We start from the raw sequence: 19,494 nt of genomic DNA, 5'->3' as shown, positions 1-19,494 counted from the left end.
AGAAATGTCTGTGGCATCCTCAGCAGAAAAGTCATTTTGAGACTTGATTGGAACAGAGTCCTGATTGGGATTTTTCTCTCTGTTGCTCCTTTACATCATTCCCTCTTCCTCCATTGGTTGCTCCTCCAGATTCTCAAGAGGCTGCAACTCCATCAGACAGAGGTCTGATTGTACATTCTGTCAGTCTTATATAAATACTCCTTTGATGACTGCACAGTGTTCCATATGAACTGGTGCCCTGGTGAGGGAAGTGTGGGTAGTTTGGAGGTGCTAGTAGATCCATTTTTAGAGAGTAAATCTTGGACACATTGGAAGAACTTAGGCCTACTTTTATGTAGAGAAAAGAACTTACACTTGTTTTTCCTTAATGCCAGTGAGACTACCTTTAGGAAAATTAGCACCTTATTAGCTTCTTTTATCCCAGGAGTCCAAGTGCATGATTAACAAGACTTCCAGACTCAGGTAATTTTCATTTGGGAAAACTTACAATGTTAAGAGATTGAATCACTTAAATGGTTAGTGATGGATGGTTCATAAACCCAGGAATTTTACTCCTTTCTTATACTCAGTCTCTGTTTAGATCACGATGGCAGCACTGAGCTTGTTAAACTGTGATTGTTTGAAAGGTCTTTCTGCCCCAACAGACTGAGGACTCCTTAAAAGCTCCCTGTCTATATTTGTCTCCAGCCATAACTCCAGTACCTGATTTGTAATAGGTGCTTAATAAATGTTGAAGGAATAAATTAAAACAAACACACATGACAATTTTGTTAAAGAATTATGGAGAAACATGAAAAGGAGTAATTTGAGCTGGATCTTGAAGAGTTGAATGTTGACAAGATCAGGAAGAAGGCATGTCAAACCAAGGGAATACTTACAGGATTAAGGGTATGGAAGAGCTTGATAGGTTGGGACATGTGACTGAATGATAGGAGTCATGATTAAAGGTGAGGCTAGAGGGGATTTGGGGGCTAAAACGTGGAGGACATCAAACCACGGAGTCCGGTCTTAGGCAGTAAGGAACAAAAGAGATTGGTGGGCAGGGAAGTAATTGTGCATTTTAGGGAGGTAATTCTAGATAGAGTGTGGGTGGATTAAATGTCTTTTTTTAAGGGACACCTGGCTGGCTCAGTTGGTTAAGCGTCCCACTCCGGTTTTAGCTCAGGTCATGATCTCTGGGTTCATGTGATCAATCCCTTGTCTGGCTCTGCGCTGACAGCCTGAGACCTGCTTGGGATTCTCTATCTCTCTGTGCTCCCCCGTCCCCTGCTAGCGCTCTCTCAAAATAAATAAGCATTTTTGTTTTGTTTTTTTTTTTTAAAAAAAGGCTTTTTATTTATTTTTAAAGTTTATACATTCTGGGAGAGAGAGAGCAAGAGCAAGCGAGCGCGCGAGCAAGTGGTGAGGGGCAGAGAGAGAGAGAAAGAGAGAGAGAGTGAGAGTGTCCCAAGCAGGCTCCAAGCTGCCAGCACAGAGCCCAATGTGAAGCTTGAACCCATGAACTTAACCAACGAATGACACTTAACCAGCTGAGCCACTCAGTCCTTTAAAAAAGGACTTTTTAAAAAATTGAGGTAAAATCCATCATGTTAACCATTTTAAGTGTACAGTTAATTGGTACATTTAAGTGTACAGTTAATTTTAGTACATTCACAGTGTTCTGCAATCATTGCCACTATCTAAAAATTCTAGAACATTTTCAGCACACCAAAAAGTGTAGGGCTGTTTTGAAGGCTGTCTCTCTGTAGTCTATATGGTTAAAGGGATAAAAAGGAAGAGTCCTATTTAAAAGACATTTCTGAGTTCGACTCAACTAGAATAAAATTTAAGATTTAGTTATGTTTGTGAAAACACCCTCAATATACTTTTAGTTTTTTACCACCATACTTCACCATTTTCCTTATTCTTAATTATTATGTGTAATAGCTATAAAGCTTATTATATAAGTAACATCTCTTCATTTTTCTAATTTTGTATTAGTTTTATACTTCATGTTTCTTTTATGTTTGTGCTGCATTAATTCAAGGTAAGATTCGTGTGAAAAGTATGAAGACCAAAGGGTTCTGCCAGGAGAGTTCACCCATAACTGGGATTCAGGGAATCACATGCAAATGGATGTCTGTTTATAATTGTGAAACAGCCAGTTTCATGATACTATATACATACTCATGATGAAGAAGTATTTTTTATTTATCAAATTTGAGGCAACCTATAGGAGAGGGAATTGACTGGTAAGGGGCATGAGGCAGTTTTGTCCAGTGATGGAAATATTCCACATCTTGATTGGGGTGTTGGTTACTCAAGGTATATACTTTTGCTTAAACTCATCAAATTATACTGTTAATATCTGTATGTTTTGCTGTATATAAATTAGACCCCTTTTTAAAATGAAAAAATTAGAGGCAGCTGAGTGGGGCTTATGAGGCAGGTCTTTGTCTTATACAGTGCTTGAAGTATTTCCAACATTAGACCATAGCTCAGCATCCTCAGGGGACTTGAATTTGTTGCTGAAGAGGAACGGTGGTTCAGTGGTGTTCTTTGCTAGGACCAGGAGTCAGTCTTCCAGAGCTTTCTGTGTACAAATGCTGCCTCTCTTGCCACCACTGAAATTAGTGTTTAGATGGGTTTTCAGCAGTTACCTGGTCTTTGGCCAAGAGGTTCCAAAAAGGTACCCTTTTCCACCTTCCCAGGTTGTGCAATACTCTTTATAGTATCTCTTTTCACTTCAGTGGTGCCACTAAAGGAAGTAGGTGCAGAGCCCACTGTCAGTTCTTTGGTCTGTCCTGTTAGTCTGGCTGCTGTCCCTTCCCCCACCCTACAGCCTGGACATTTTTTCACTTGGCTCTTTCTCAGGAACAGGGGCAGCAGCTGGGTCTTCCACATCCTGGCACGAGTAGGGCTAAGAGTGCCCAATGTCTAAATTGGTGCTGGTCACGAGCTATGAATCCTGACTAGAGCGCTCCTTTTCTCAGTCATTTTGGGCTTCTTACTCTAGGACCAGAGTGAACCTTTATCTAGTTCTGCTCACCCCTGTTGCTCACCACAAATTTAAGCAGAACTGGAAGTTTGGGAGTTTACTCAAGCCTCTTTTTCACTCTACCTAAAGTCTGGTGTTGGTGAATGCTAACCTAGTAGGTCTAACATTTAAAGGTAGGTTGGTTGGAGACCAGAACAGGCTGCTGGAAGTAATTCCCTGATTGAGCTAGAACTCCTCTATGGTAATCAAAGCCTTAGGAAGATTGCTAACCTTTTACTCTTTGTTTCTTCCTTGAGAATGTATCCTAAGATGCTACTGGTAGGTCAGTGTGAATTACTGTCCTGCTGTTAGAAATGTATTTTTAAGATAAGTAATATATTCACGTGGTACAACATTTAAAAGATACAAAAGGATACATGAAGAAAAGTCTCCTTCCATCTCAAGGTAAAATGTAGACAGTGACCAGTGAATCTACTGTGTTACTAGTATATGATGTGTCCTCACTAAAGGGAGGAGGGATCTGATCTAAGTGATTTGGTACAACAGTATTTTGTCTGGAAACTAAAGACAAAATTGTACAGGGGTGCCTGGGTGGCTCAGTCTGTTAAGTAACTGACTCTTGGTTTCGGCTCAGGTCCTGGACTTATGGTTTAAGGGTTCAAGCCCTGTGTCAGGCTCCAGGCTGACGGTGTGAAGCCTGCTTGGGATTCTCTTCCCTTCTGCTGACGCTATTGCTCTCTCTCTCTCTCTCAAAATAAATAAATAAATAAACATTTAAATAAAGACAAAACTGTACATAAACAAACTTGGCTTATAAATCTGTTTCTCACAGAGGTTGACAATTCAGAAGGTAATTTATATCTATACTAGGGTTGAAAAAATAATAAATGGTAGATAATGGGAATCAGATTTCTCACTGTCAGAGAAACAAATTACAAACAATAAGAGAGGCTAGAATGGACCCTGTGGTCCATTCTAGAACTGGATTAGAACTGGAGAATTTAATATGATCTTATATTTAGGTTTTCTTTTTTAAGTTTATTTATTTATTTTGAGAGAGATTGAGATCGCACAAGCGGGGGTTGGGGGGCGGGTATAGAATCCCAAGCAGGCTCCACATCATCAGTGCAGAGCCTGATGCGGGGCTCGAACTCATGAACCATGAAATCATGACCTGAGCCGAAACCAAGAGTCGAAGGTTTAACCGACTAAGCCACCCCAATGCCCCATGTTTAGTTTAATACATACAGATAGAAAAATAATGAAAGATATATATGAACATATATATGGGTTAATACATATATGTGTGTTTCCCAGTTCTCTCTGCTAAGGGGGGGCCTAGGAGCAGTGGCACCCCAAAGCAACAAGCATAGCTACACCCAGATCTTGGTTTGTAATACCATTCTCCAGTAAAAAAGAATCAGGGTTTCTTGGAGAAAAGGCTGATTCTATGGCTGGGACAGAGAAATTACAGGATGAGCCTATAGTATTTTGTAGTACGAATAAAGTAGGAAAGTACTTAAAAAGCAAAACGATGGGGTGTGTGGCTGGCTCAGTTGGTAGGGGATATGACTTTTTTTTTTTAATGTTTATTTTTGAGAGATGGGGGGAGACAGAGAATCTGAAGCAGGTTCTGTGCTATCAGAACAGAGCCTGATGTGGGGCTCCAACTCACAAACCATGAGGTCATGACCTGAACTGAAGTCAGACTCTTAACCAACTGAGCTACCCAGGTGCCTGCAAGAGCATGTGACTTTTGATCTTGAAGGTTGTGAGTTCAAGCCCCACACTAGGTATAAAGATGACTTTAAAAAAAAAAAAAGGGCATATATTGGCTTACTCAGTAAAGCATGAAACTGATTTGATTTTGGGTTTGTGAGTTCAAGCCATACATTGGGTGTAGAGATGACTTAAAATCTTAAGAGATGCCTGCATGGCTCGGTCGGCTAAGCATCTGACTCTTGGTGTCGGCTGACAGTGCAGAGCCTGCCTGGAATTCTCTCCTGTTCTCTCTGCCCCTCCCCTGCTTGTGCTCTCGCTCTCTCTCTGTCTCTCAGAAATAAACATTAAATAAACAAACAAATAAGAAATATTAAAAAAAAATAATGAACTGGCTGTGTTCTAATAAAACTTTATACAAATAAATAAATGGGGCACCTGGGTGACCCAGTTGGTTAAGTATCCCACTCTTGATCTCCACTTAGGTCATGATCTCACAATTTGGTAAGATTGGCCCTGCATCAGGCTGTATGCTGACAGTGCGGAGCTTGGGATTCTCTCCTTCCCTCTCTGCCCCTCCCCTGCTCATGCCTCCCTCCTCAAAATAAGTAAATAAACTTTAAAAAATAAATGGATGGATGGATGGATGGACAGGAGCCAACCTAAAAAAGCTCCCTGTAGCTAAAGATGGAACAACTTGAACAGCAAAATAACCTAGTATTGGATTGTAACCCAAAGTGTAAAATAAATGTACATGAGTCTATGCTGCTATAAAATAAATGGCAAATGGGGGGAGAAGAAATTAATCTTCCTTACTGAATAATTCTACATAATGTAGTTAGGTCGATAGATCCTCCTTTCTAGGAAGTGGAGCTTAATCTCTGCCTCCCCCTTGAATCTAAGCACGACTAAGTGATTCCCTTCTAAAGAAATTAGTATAAGAAAGGAAAAATAGCACCTCTATAGTGCACAGATCTGGCCGACACTAGCTTAACCAAGTAATCACCAATAATAGGGACGCCTGAGTGACTCAGTCAATTGAGCATCTGACTGCGGCTCAGGTCATGATCTCATGGTTTGACTTCAAGCTCCGCGTCAGGCTCTGTGCTGACAGCTCAAAGCCTGGGGCCTGCTTTGGATTCTGTGTCTCCCTTTGTCTCTGTGCCTTCCCCACTCGCTCACTATCTGTCTCTCTCAAAAATAGATAAACATTAAAAAAATAAAGTAAAATAATTTTTACCAATGATAGATAAGCCATATTAATATCTTGTGCCCCAGGTATGATTGATATGATATGATATGATATGATATGATATGATATGATGAGGATACTTCACCTCTGTGCTGTTCTCAAAACCCATGACCCCAGTCTAAACAATAGGAAACCATCAAACAAACCCAAACTGAGGGACATTCTATAAAGTACTTATTTAGGATATCAGGGTCCTTAAGGACAAGAAAGACTGAGAAACTTTGTCAGACTAGAGGAGACCAAGGATTCATGATGGCTAATTGCAATGCAATATCCTTAATTGGATCCTGGAACAGAAAAATGACATGAGTGGAAAAATTGGTAAAATCTAAATACAGTCTAGAGTTTAATAGTAATACATTAATGCTAATCTCTAACTCTAAAATTATTTCAAGGGGCACCAGGGAGGCTCAATCAGTTAAGCGCGGCTTCTGCTCAGGTCATGATCTCACAGTTCATGGGTTCATGCCCCGCGTCGGGCTCTGTGCTGGCAGCTAGCTCAGAGCCTGGAGCCTGCTTCAGATTCTGTGTCTCCCTCTTTCTCTGACCCTCCCATGCTCGCACTGTCTCTGTCTCTCAAAAATAAATAAAAACCATAAAAAAAATGTTAAATAAAATAATTTCAAAATAAAACATCTATTTTTTTTAAGTCTACCTCTCAACCTCCTCCTATTCAGTGCCCTTCCCTGTAAACAACCAATATTATTAGTTCCTTTTTATCTCCTAGAGAAATAAATAAATGCAAATAGAAACAACCTTCCTTCCCCTTAAAAATACTGCTGTGCACTTAGTATTATATATACTATTTTCACACACTGTCTTGCTTTTAGATCACATACACACATTATGTATGTATTCAGTCTTTTCTACAATTTTGTCTAAGTGGTTAACAGAATTCCATTGTACAGATGTACTGTAACTGTTTTCTTATTGATGGCCATTTGTTGTTTTAGTCATTTGCTATTATAAATAACTCTATAATGAGTAATCTTGTACATGCACTATTTTGTACTTTATAAGCATATAAGATAAATTTTGAGAAAATTCCCTGGATTAAAGGATATGTACACTTGTAATTTTTATTAAACATATTGTCAAATTGACTTCTATAAAGGGATTGTACCAAGTTATACTCCATTTATAATGTATTAGAATGCTTATTTCAGCATACCGTCACCAAACATAGGTGTGTTACAAAGTTGTTATTTTTTTATCTTTGCCAATCTAGTATGTTAAAAACAAAACTTTTCTATAGCTTAACTTGCATTTGTATTGTGAATATGGGTGGATATCTTCTGTAGAATGCCTGTTCATTTTTTTGATTTTGCCCATTTTTAAAATAAAATTGTTTTTAATGTTCATTTGTTTTTGAGAGAGGGAGGGACAGAGCCAGAGTGGGGGAAGGTCAGAGAGAGAGGAAGACGGAATCTGAAGCAGGCTCCAGGCTCTGAGCTGTCAGCACAGAGCCTGACGAGGGGTTCAAACTCAAGAACTATGAGATCATGACCTCATAGTCGGACACTTAACCAACGGAGCTACCCAGGTGTCCTAAGGTTTTGCCCATTTTTAAATTGGTTGATCCTTTTCTCATTGATTTGTAGGAGTTTTATATGTTGGTTAAAAAAAGCCCTATGTTTTAAGAATTGCACATCTGTATTTCCAGTTTATCTTTTGATGTTTTTTTTGTTTTTGCCCTGCAGAAAATAATTTTTTAATGTAGCTGATTTTAATCAATCTATTTTTTTTTTGGTTTATTTATGTATTTTGAGAGAGGAAGAGAGCACAAGCATGGGAGGGGCAGAGATGGGGGAGAGAGGGAGAATCCTGAGCGAGCTCCACACTTATCACCACAGTGCCTGATGCAGAACTTGAGCTCACAACCTGTAAGATTATGACCCGAACTGAAATCAAGAGGCAGGCACTTAACCGCTTAACCGACTGAGCTACCCAGCTGCCCCTAACCAATCTTTTTTTTTTTTAAGGACTTCTGAATTTTAGTTTATACTTAGGAATTTTCTCAAGTCTTTTTCTTTAATCCATTTGAAAACTTTACTTTGATTAAAGATTCAAAGTCAGGATGGTTTTTTCCAAATATTTCCCCAATCATTCCATCGCTGTTTATTGAATAGTTTGGTTTTCACATTAATTAAAATTTTAAGAATTATCATCTCATACACATTTGTATTTCTTTCTGAACTTTTTACTCTATTTCTGTACCATTGATTTTTTTTGTTTAAAAATATGAACTCATACTATGCTGATTGTTTTTGTTTTTTACTTTTATTCTAGAAATCATCAAGTATATTCAAAAGTAGACACTAAAAAAAAAGCTGAAGTCAGACACTTAACCAACTGAGCACCCGGGCGGCCCTATAACAGTTTTTTTCCAATGTTTGTGGTGTGTTTAAATTTTTTTAAGTGTTTGTTTGTTTGTTTGTTGGTTTTGAGAGAGAGAGAGACAGAGCACAAGCCCGGGTGGGGGGAGTGGCAGAGAAGGAGACAGAATTCGAAGCAGTCTCTAGGATCTGAGCTGTCAGCACAGACCAGTCCAGGACTTAAACTCATGAAACATGAGATCATGACCTGAGTAAAAGTCGGACACTTAACCAACTGAGCCACCCAGGCACCCCTATAACAATTTTTTAATATCTGGAAAGTCTACCTTCTCTTCCTCCCCCATTGCTTTTTTTCATAATTTGCCTAATTATGTGTTATTTTTTTGCTCTTTAATTTTAGAATAAATTTGTCTAGTTTCCCCCAAAATAAAAATTCTGCCATTTTTATAGAGATTATTTTAAATTATAAATTAATTTGGGAGATATTCCTCTTGAGTCTTTCACGAATATGGCATTTGTATTTGTTCAGATTTTCTTTTGTGATCCTCTCTGTTGCTTTAAAGTTGTTCACTATTCAGTTCTTCACATTTTTTGTTAAGTTTCTATCCAGGTATTTTTCCCTCCTTTTTCCCCCCCTCTATTTTAAATAAAACCTTTAACCCTTTGTACTGCTTTATTTATACACATATTTTGTATATATGTGAATTTTCTTAATTTCATAATATTTTGTGCCCGGCCACCCTAATAAATTATTACTTTTTTAATGTTTATTTATTTTGTGGGGGGGCACATAAGCAGGGGAGGGGCCGAGAGAGAGGGAAATAGAGGATCCAAAGTGGGCTCTGTGCTGATAGCAGAGAGCCCAATTTGGGGCTCAAACTCATGAACCCTGTGAGATCATAACCTGAGCCGAAGTTGGACACTTAACTGACTGAGCCACCCAGGAGCCCTGTGAATTATTTTATTTGTAGTATTTCTTCAGTTATTTCTTTTGGATTTTCTAGGCATACAGTCATATTATCTACAAATGATATGCTTATTTCCTTTTCAATGCCTGTAATTGAAACTGCATGTTTGTTACAATAATACCTCTCATGTAGAAGGGGCTCTAGGGGGCCCCAAGGTACAAATCCTAGGACAGGGAGGAAACATTGGCAATTAGAGCTTTTGAACCCTGGGACTGGGTTTATATTTTTTTCTTTTGTTTCCTCTAGATGTGAAATCTGGGAGCTATACAGTGTTACAAGTGGTGGAAGCCCTTGGGTAAGAGCCTCTGTTGTAGAGCCCCTTCTCCAGCCCTGCCCGTGCACTCTGAAAAGGTTATTTTGTACACTGCTGCTTTCCTGGACCTCACTGGTCCTGAATTTCTCCTACTGTAGCTCAGTACCCTCCTTTCCTCTCAGAACCTCAGTCTAAACCTATGTTTCTCCTGGAAAAAGTTTGATGCCACCTGACTAAAGTGTTGGAAGTTCCTGGATCAGCCCACAAGTATGGAGTGAGACGGGCAGTTGAAGGCCATTTAATTAGAGTGGGGATTCCTTCTGTGCCTCTTAAAGACCTACCTGCCCCCATGGGCTTCTAGTCAGTGTGGATCTGACTCAGACCTGCTCGGAGGCCCTGCCTGGAGATTTGCCAGGAAGCTGACCTTACACCAGATCCTCACTACAGGAGAAGCCTTGAGGAAACAGCTGGAAGATCAATGTTAAAACCAGATATCCAAGCACCAGAGGAAGCATGTGCTTACTGTCTGATGCCTGCTTTTCTCCTATTTCATACTTGGTAGACCATCTAAATTGACAAGTCTTTTTTGCAAAGGTTGTTAACTGTCACAGCCAGCTTGTCTTCTGAAGCAGAAAACTAGAAAATTGGGAGGGTGGGTGGCATATAAGTCACTATTATGCCTCTCTCCCACATGAGAGACCATTTGGCCTTTCTACTAACGTGTGGCCTTGATCCATTTAAAAAAAATGACAGCTTTATTGAGATGTAATTCATATGTCATAAAGTTCATTTTTTATGTATTCACAGATTTATGCAACCCTCAATCAATTTTTGAACATTTTCATTACCTCCGAAAGAAACCCCATGCCCATTAGCAGTCACTCACTCTTCATTCCCTCTTCTTCTCAGCCCCTGGCAACCACTAATCTACATTCTATCTCTGTGGATTTGCCAGTTTTGGAAATATCATATAAATGGGACCATACAACATGTAACCTTTGTGACTAGCTACTTTGACTTAATATATGTTTTCAGTTTATTCCTGTTATAGCTCTTTCTAGTACTTCATTTCTTGCTGATGAATAATCTGTTCTATGAATATATCTCATTTAACCATTCATCAGGTGGTGGATGGGTATCAGGGTTGCTTTCAAATTTGAGCATTCTAAATAGTGCCAATACGAACATTTATGTGTCTTGGTCTATTTTTAAACACCCAGTTTTCTACCTCTTAACAGGGTCCTTTAGACAGGATCCTATTCTGTTCCTGTCAAACGTGATTTTTAGTTTTGCCCCTGACCTCCTAGGTACAGACACGCGTATCCTTGAGATTTCAGTCAGATGTCCTAGTCAGTTCTTCAGAAATCTTCTACTTCCTACATTAACTTGCTTAGATTTCTTCAAGTATGTTTAAATGTAATCTCTATAAGAGCTGTTTTGAAGATAAGTCACCTTATTGCTTCAGTCCAGGTTTTCCAATTCAATAATCCTAAGTAATTAAAACTTTATTCTGACCATCTTACTTTGTAAACTTCCACTTATAAAGATTTTTCCCTCTAAGACCTCATCGCTCTCAGCACTTTTTTCTTGGCAGCCGTATATTTATTCTCCTGTTTGGGTGGAAGACGCTGCTGCCAGGACCTGCTGAGCCCTGCGGGTAGCTGCTAAGCTCTGTTTCAGAGGAATGTCACTATCATATAAGAGTAAGCCCGATGCCCAGTCAGTGCCAGCAGATGGATACTTCTGTTGGCTGTGGTGTCAGATGAGCCTCTAATGAATGTCAGATCAATCTGGGGACTGGCCCTTTAGGCTCTGGCTTTACTATTATCTATAATGCTAAGTACCTACAGAACACCTTTCCTGGGCTGGATTCCATGCCCAGGGGGTGAGCTTGACTAATTTCAAAATATTTATGCCTTCAAAAGTTTGAACAGTATTATGTCAAGCTCTCTGTATCCTACTTTCCCCCCAGGTCATCTCTAGAGAATCCAGAACCCCGAACTCGGGCACGAGGAATCCAGCTTCTGTCACAGGTGCTACTCCAGTGTCACTCCTTGCTCCTGGAGAAGGAAGGTACTGGCATCACTAGTAGGCGTGTCTTCCTGGATTGCTGAGCCGACGCCTTCCTTGTCTGTTCAAGCCAGCCTTACAGGGAGGGAAGAAAAAAGGGAGGGCATGAGGAATCCATGAACCACTAATTCAGCATCTTCATTCCTCACTGGTATATGTGGCAGAGGTGATAAGAATTGAGACCAAAGACACTAGCATTTCAAATGTAGCCTTAGACATTATTTATTTACTTAAAGCTTATTTATTAATGTTTATCTATTTTGAGAGAAAGAGAGAGAGAGTGTGAGCAGGGGAAGGGGGGAGAGAGAATCCCAAGCAGGCTCCATGCTGTCAGCTCAGAGCTGGAGGCAGGCTCAATCCCAAGAATACTGAGATCATGACCTGCACCAAAATCAAGAATCAGACACTTAACCGGCTAAGCCACCAGACACCCCTCCTTAGACTTTTTCTTTTTTAATCTTCTATAGCATAGTAGTGGGCAAACTACAGCCTGTTTTTATTAATAACATTTTGCTAGCATATGGCCACAACCGTATAGCTGCTTTTTAGTTACAGTGACCCCAAGTTGAGCAGAGTTGAGTAGTTGTGATCAATACTATGTCCTGCAAGCCTAAAATATTTACTATTTGGCCCTTTGAGAAAGTTTGCCAATTCTGGTTCGATAGGAAGGAGGTTCTGGAGTTGAAAGTGGATTCAAATGCGGACCTACATGAGAACGGATAACAAAAGATGTTCACCTATTTTCCAGACTGATCAAGGCACCCTCAAATGGGAGGGCGTGGGACAGATCTCTTAGTGAAGGAGAAAATTTGTAGTAAAGCCCAAACAGGAGCAGCCTTTCCAAAGTTTGGGAGGGAGCCTGTGTAAAATAATGGCTGCGTTTCTGGTTTGTACAGTGATCCACCTGATCCTATTCTATGAGAACCGGCTGAAGGACCATCATCTTGTGATCCCATCTGTCCTGCAAGGTTTGAGGGCACTTGTAAGTTCTTTTTTTTTTCATTACATACTGTGTTTGCAGGAGCCCTTTTCCAGCGAATTCTGTCCTTGTTTTTTGGGCGTGAGACTCCCACATGCTGAGGAGCAGATGCCCAAGTGGGGAGTAAACTAGTGTCAGCCAGTTTCACTTCTGTTTTTAGTCTAGAGATTAAAAGTATTTGGGGGGGACTGGAATTCAGAACCAAAGTGGAAGGAGCTGCAGAGAACTAATCAGCCCCAGAAAAGGGACCATGTTTCTCACTCTTAGTGCTTCTTCCTGAACCTGGATGTTGTGATTCCCACTATAGCTAATGAGGCCTGTTTTGGGGATTATATCTTGAAGGCTAGAATTCCCTCAGTGCTCACACATCTCCTCTTCTCCCCCAGAGTCTGTGTGTGGCCCTGCCCCCAGGGCTGGCTGTGTCTGTGCTTAAAGCCATCTTCCAGGAGGTCCACGTCCAGGTGAGTTCTCCTGTCTCCCAGACCTGACATAACTGGGATTAGGTGGCAAAAATAACACCTTCTAAGTCCTGAACTTTTTCCGATTCCTGACCGTGTTTACATGCTAGTCCTTGCTACTATATAGGAGGAGGAACCGTGCTAATATGTCTGACCTATGTCCTCTGAAACCTAAAGAGAGTAAAGCAGACAGGTTTTGGTTATTGGCTTTACTGCTGTAACTGGTAGTCCAATAGCCATAGCCTTTCTCTGCATTTCTTCTTATGTTCTTCTTATACTAGTATAAAGAGCACTGTCCATCTAGAGATTGTGAAGCAGGAAGTGGAGTGGTTTTGTCAGCTCAGGTATTCTTTGAGTACTTTACTGACTTCTGGTCTCTTCCACGCCCCCCCTCCCAGTCCCTGCCTCAGGTGGACCGACACACAGTCTACAGTATCATCACCAACTTCATGCGAACCCGGGAAGAAGGTAAAAGGCAGGGTTCTTTGGCAAGCCTGAAAAGTGGGCATATCCTTTCTTCCCCATTGCCAGGACTCAAGTTTAGCTTAGAAGTCATATAGGAGAGCCAATACTCTGAAAAAGACTGAAGGGAAACTGGGGGGAGGGGGTCCCCTCACTTCCCAGTAAACTAAAGGAAGGGTCGAGTGTAGGCTGATGTTTTAAATTCTTACCTAAAGGGGGCACCTGGGTAGCTCAGTAGGTTAAGTGTGAATTCTTAATTTTAGTTCCTGAGATGGAGCCTGCTGGGGCTTCACGCTGTCAGTAGAGCTTGCTTGGGATTCTCTCTCTCCCTCTCTCTCTGCCCCTTCCCCACTCATGCTCTCTCTAAAAATAAATAAACTTAACAAAAAGAAACTCTTATCTCTCGGGGTTATATATTGCACATCTCTTCTTCATTATGCACTCTCTCAGAATAGGAAAACAACAAGAGTCTGCTCTGGGAAGCAGCAAAGGTGGGATGGTGAGAGTAGAAGGAAACCCCAAGCCGGAAGAAAGCCCAGCTTTCTGTCTTGAGGGAGGATAGTGACCTGTTCTCTCCTCCCCAGAGCTGAAGGGCCTAGGAGCTGACTTCACCTTTGGCTTCATCCAGATGATGGATGGAGAAAAGGATCCGCGGAATCTTCTGGTGGCTTTCCGCATCGTCCATGACCTCATCTCTAGGGACTATAGTCTGGGTATGTCCTTGTAACCTTGAATTAGCTGGTTGGGGCTTGTCTGATGAGTGAAAAGTATAAGTTGACCTCATTGTTTCTCTGTTACCTTAGGACCCTTTGTGGAGGAGTTGTTTGAAGTGACGTCTTGTTACTTCCCTATTGATTTTACCCCTGTAAGTAGCACCTTTTAATCATTCATTCATTTGTTCATTAATTGATTCATTCAAATATTCATTGAGTACCTTCTGTGAATCAGGTCCAGTTTTAGGCACTGAGGACACAGCAGTGAACTCAAAGGAGACAATCCGTGCCCTTGTGAGCTTACATTTTAATAAACTGGGAATGGAGAAGCATTTGCAGTCAGAGGAAGGAGTCAATTCAGCGGGTATTTGGAGGCTCCTTAAGCTCTTTAACAATGTACTTAGTGCCAAGGGTTACCGAATTGTAAAACATGGTTTCTGCCCTTGAAGGCTAAAACATTTAAGTAATAGTATGAGATTATGAACCAAAACAAGTGGTCTTCTAATTGTTCAGAGAAGACTGAGTTCATTGTGAGCTAGAGTAGGCAGGAAATGACTTCACAGATGAGATGAGATTTCAGTTGACTTCTAAGGAATGAGGATATGATCCTGGAATCTGAGGGGTGATCTCAGCCAAAAGAAACAAAATTGACAAAACAAAACACAATTGTGTGCAGTATATACAGCATGCTCTGACCATGACCCCCTTGGACCTTCCTCCTGCTCTGTATCCTGATTTCCCTTCTATGTGCAAAAACTCGGGATCTCCTCCCTGTGTGGGTGTGCATGCATGTGTGTACTGCAAGCATTAGTGGTTTTGAAGAAATGAAAGTTCTATGACAGGACACCAAATGGCATCTGAGTATTGACTCTTACTGCCTTTAAAGTTACACAGCCATCTTTGCCACGGAGAATTGCTTACCAGCTTATTCCACTTGACAGCATGGTCCTTAGGGCCATCTCTCCTGAATTTCTTTTTATCTCTTTTGTAATCAATGTCACTATTTTTTTTTTTAATTTTTCTTTTTTTAACATTTATTTATTTTTGAGAGGGAGAGACACAGAGTGTGAGCCAGGGAGGGTCAGAGAGAGAGGGAGACACAGAATCTGAAGCAGGCTCCAGGCTCTGAGCTGTCAGCACAGAGCTTGACGTGGGGCTCGAGCCCATGAACCATGAGATCATGACCTGAGCCAAAGTTGGCTGCTTAACCAACTAAGCCACCCAGGCGCCCCAGTGTCACTATTTCTAACTCAGAAGAACTTATGTCTTTGAAATCTTGAAAGCTCTTCGTTAGGCCACCACGTTTCTGGTCTTGCTTTATTTTATGTTTGTTTTGAAAAAGTAATAATTATATGATCCAAAATCTAAAAGGTGCAAAAATGTGAATATCTACCACCATTTCTTTCTCTGTTGTCAACTGTTTTATAAATTAGGTCTATATCTTACATAACTTTTTCATCCATATGTAAGCAAATGCTCCCCTACCAATGGCAGTGTATGTATGTACTTTTCTGTACTTGGCCTTTTTCACTTAAGTATATCTTGGAGTGTTCCATATCAGTATATAAGTTAGCTCTTTATTCTTTATGGTTGTGTAGTATTCCTTCTAATGGAAATACCTAATTCATTTCACTGGTCCTCTATGGGATAAAGGTTGCTGCTAATCTTATGCTGTTACAGGCAACGATGCAACTTACATACCCGATACATGTATCATTTCACATATATATGTGGGTAGGACAGTAGGATAAATTCCTAAAAGTGGAATTGCTAAAACACAATGCATTTTTAATTAGGGGGCAGGGAAGAGTATATCATTCATTTTTTGAAATGTAATAGAGTAAGCATGAGTCAACATTTAAAAGATAGAGAATGAAGCCTTTTTATACCCCTTTACTGCCAACCATCCATTTTCCTTTTATTAAAGATGATCACTGCTCTCAACTGCATATGTATTTTCTCAGATACTCAACACACAAAAAAATTATAGATAATCATAGGAGAATGTCTCTTATTTGAGTAGACTTTTTTAAGGAAGCTTTACACCCAACATGGGGCTTGAACTTACGACCCGAAGATTAAGAGTCACTTACTCTACTTACTGAGCCAGCCGGGTGTTCCTCAAGCAGAATTGTGTATGTTCTTCTGCACTGCAGTCTGTATGGGAAGCAGAAAGCTCTTGTCAGTTAAAACAAGAGACACTACTGAGGAGGGCACTTATTGGGATGAGCACTATATGGAAGCCAATTTGACAAAACATGATATTTAAAAAAATAAATAAATAAAATAAGGGACAACTGCCTTTAGTGTAACTATTTGTGTCAGAAATATACTTTTTGTTTTGTTTTCTTAAATCTATTTGTTTGTTTTTTTAATTTATTGTTTCAGAAATATGCTTTAAGGTCTTATCAATCCTGTTTGGCCAGAGGCCATCATCATAGTGGATCACATCAGTATAAGTGATGGTTCCCTTTTTTTAAAATGTTTATTTATTATTGAGACAGAGAGAAACAGAGCGGGAGTGGAGGGAGGGGCAGAGAGAGGGGGAGATACAGAATCTGAAGCAGGCTCCAGGCTTCCAGCTGTTAGCACAGAGCCCGACGCAGGGCTTGAACTGCAGTCTGTGAGATCATGACCTGAGCCGAAGTCAGCCGCTTACCTGACTGAGCCACCCAGCCGCCCCAGTGATGCTTCCCTTGATTTTCACTATGCGTGTACACTTACTCTACAGGCAGGGCTGGGCAAACTTTTTTTTTTGTAAGGACCAGATAGTATTCTAGGTTTTCCAGACTCTCATTTCTGTCACAGCTCTTCAATGCTGCTGTTCTAACAAAAATGGCCATAGACACTGGAATGTGGTGCAGTGTATTGCAATAAATATAGACATGGAAATTTAAATTTCATATAGTTTTCACATGTCACAAGATATTATTATTTTGATTTTCTCCCCCCAACCATTTAAAAATGTAAAAACCAGGGGATTAAGAGTACACTTATCTTGTTGAGCACTGAGTATTATATAGAATTGTTGAATCACTATATTGTACACTTAAAACTAATTTAACATTGTATGTTAACTACATTGGAATTAAAAGGAAAAAGTGTAAAAACCATTCTTAACTTGGCCATACATGTAGTCTCAACTGGTTGCTTCCTACTCCTCATGCAAAGTAGATCTTGAACCTTCCTTCACCGTCATCCTTGGGATCCCTTTATCCTTCCTCTTGGGTCAGATACCCTATTTTCTCAGGCTCTCTACTGCACCTACATCTCCAAGATTAGAGACCTCTGTCTTACCCTTTCCAGAGAGTTAAACCTCCAGATTCTGCCGAAGAAAGGGAGGAGCTAGGAAGCAGTCTAAGTGGTTCTCTAACCGCACTCCCAACTCCAAAGGCACCTGGTACTGCCAGTTGCAAACCTTTTTGAGCAGGCTTATCCCAACCCTACTGAGAATTCTGTTGTCTTGTCCCGAGTAAGTCATTTCTTTTCCATCTCCTTTTTAGCTTCTAAAATTTTATTGTTAACATCTCTTAATCTATTTTTTTCAACCTTTAGCTTTATATCTTGGTTTTTAAATAATTTAAAAAAAATTTTTTTAAGTGATATCTACACCCAGCATGGGGCTTAAACTCATGACCCTGTGATCCAAGAGTCATATGCTCTACCAGCTGAGCCAGACAAGTGACCGTAGCTTTGTGTCTTTTTTTTTTAAATATTTATGTATTTCTTTTTCAGAGAGAGAGCGAGCGAGTACATGCACAAGTGGGGGTGGTGGGCAGAATCTGAAGCAGGCTCCAGGCTCTGCGCTGTCAGTGCAGGGGGCTTGAACTCACAAACTGCAATATGACTTGAGCCAAAGTCAGATGCTTAATTGACCTACCCAGGCACCCATAGCTTTATGTCTTAAAATCCTTTTGCTGTATTTTTGATGTTGTTTCTGAAGAGGAAAAGGAAAATATACACATCTTCAGACTGGATTTTTTTTTTTATGTTTATTTTAGAGAAACTGCATGATCAGGGGAGGGGCAGAGAGAGAGGGACACACAGAATCAGAAGCAGGCTCCATCTAGGCTCCAGGCCATCAGCACAGAGCCTGATGCAGGGCTTGAACCAATGGACCATGAGATCATGACCTGAGCCAAAGTCGGATGCTAAACCGACTGAGCCACCTAGGCTCCCCAGACTGACTTTTTTTAAACATAGAAACCATCAATGTTTTTTATGTTGCCAGAATTATAGCTTTTTTTTAATAAGGATTAAAAAATAGAACTGTCCATCAAAGAGGAATTTTTTAAATAAATTGTGGCTCATTTATAGAATGAAATAGTATCAGTCATGAAACCTAATGTTATGAAAGAATAATACCGTAGAAAATGTACCTAATGTATTAAGTGAAGAAAAAGGATCATAAGCCCTATGTTCAAAACAATTACAGTTTTAAAAGTATGTATATTTTAAGACAGTTTTAAAACTGTGTCTCCTAACATATAGTCATAATATGTATACAAATAAGAAACTAATGTACCAGAAAGATGTTTGCCTTTCTTTTATTTTTTAATTTAAAAAAATTTTTTTAATGTTTTATTTATTTTTGAAACAGAGTGAGACAGAGCATGAGAGGGGGTGGGAGAGAGAGAGAGGGAGACACAGAATCCAAAGTAGGCTCCAGGCTCTGAGCTGTCAGCACAGAGCCTGGCACGGGGCTCAAGCCCACGAACCGTGAGATCATGACCTGAGCCAAAGTCAGACACTTAACCGACTGAGCCACCCAGGCGCCCCAAGGTGTTTGCCTTTGGTGAGATGATAGATCAGATAGAACGTAAGTGCCCAACAGGCTTAAATTCCCAAGGAACATATAAGAGTAAGCATGTCTTCCTGCTGGGGCCTCCTGTCACACTGTTCTGTCCGAACAGTCAATATCCCAGCCCCTGCAGGGTTGCCAGGTTGAATCTTGTGTCCCAGGGTGGTCTGAAGAGTTGTGCAAACCCATGGCCCTTCTTCCTTTTCCAGCCACCTAATGATCCCCATGGAATCCAGAGAGAAGACCTCATCCTGAGTCTTCGAGCTGTGCTGGCTTCTACACCACGCTTTGCTGAGGTGGGTCTAGCCAACATTAGGTATGTAGCCTCAGCCCAAAGAAGGCTCTGAATAAAGAATAATAAGAGTATGGGGAAAAAGAATGATCCAGTATACATTTTTGGGTAGGGTATCCTGAAATGTTTTAAGGTGTGTTTGGCAAGTATCTTCAAAGTAGAAAGCTTTACCATCTCTTTGTTTAAAATAATAATCTAGTCACTATTTGGTGCT

General features: G+C 40.4%; 1 protein-coding gene across 2 annotated transcripts in view; it reads left to right on the top strand.

Annotated features, from left to right (window-relative positions):
- The window catches only part of LOC115284804 (MMS19 nucleotide excision repair protein homolog), a 33,392-nt gene that overhangs the window by 3,702 nt on the left and 10,196 nt on the right, over positions 1 to 19,494 (top strand). For both annotated transcript variants that reach the window (XM_029931289.1, XM_029931288.1), the window contains exons 2-9: positions 9,499 to 9,547; positions 11,478 to 11,578; positions 12,472 to 12,557; positions 12,941 to 13,015; positions 13,411 to 13,480; positions 14,059 to 14,187; positions 14,278 to 14,339; positions 19,198 to 19,284. In XM_029931289.1, the coding sequence (XP_029787149.1) occupies positions 9,499 to 9,547; positions 11,478 to 11,578; positions 12,472 to 12,557; positions 12,941 to 13,015; positions 13,411 to 13,480; positions 14,059 to 14,187; positions 14,278 to 14,339; positions 19,198 to 19,284 (659 nt within the window). The remainder of the gene's footprint in view (positions 1 to 9,498; positions 9,548 to 11,477; positions 11,579 to 12,471; positions 12,558 to 12,940; positions 13,016 to 13,410; positions 13,481 to 14,058; positions 14,188 to 14,277; positions 14,340 to 19,197; positions 19,285 to 19,494) is intronic.

Source organism: Suricata suricatta, unplaced genomic scaffold (assembly GCF_006229205.1).
Source record: "Suricata suricatta isolate VVHF042 unplaced genomic scaffold, meerkat_22Aug2017_6uvM2_HiC HiC_scaffold_21, whole genome shotgun sequence".
NCBI classification, from domain to species: domain Eukaryota; kingdom Metazoa; phylum Chordata; class Mammalia; order Carnivora; family Herpestidae; genus Suricata; species Suricata suricatta.
The sequence above is the reverse complement of the archived record's forward strand: the minus strand, read 5'-3'. Positions and strand labels throughout refer to the sequence as shown.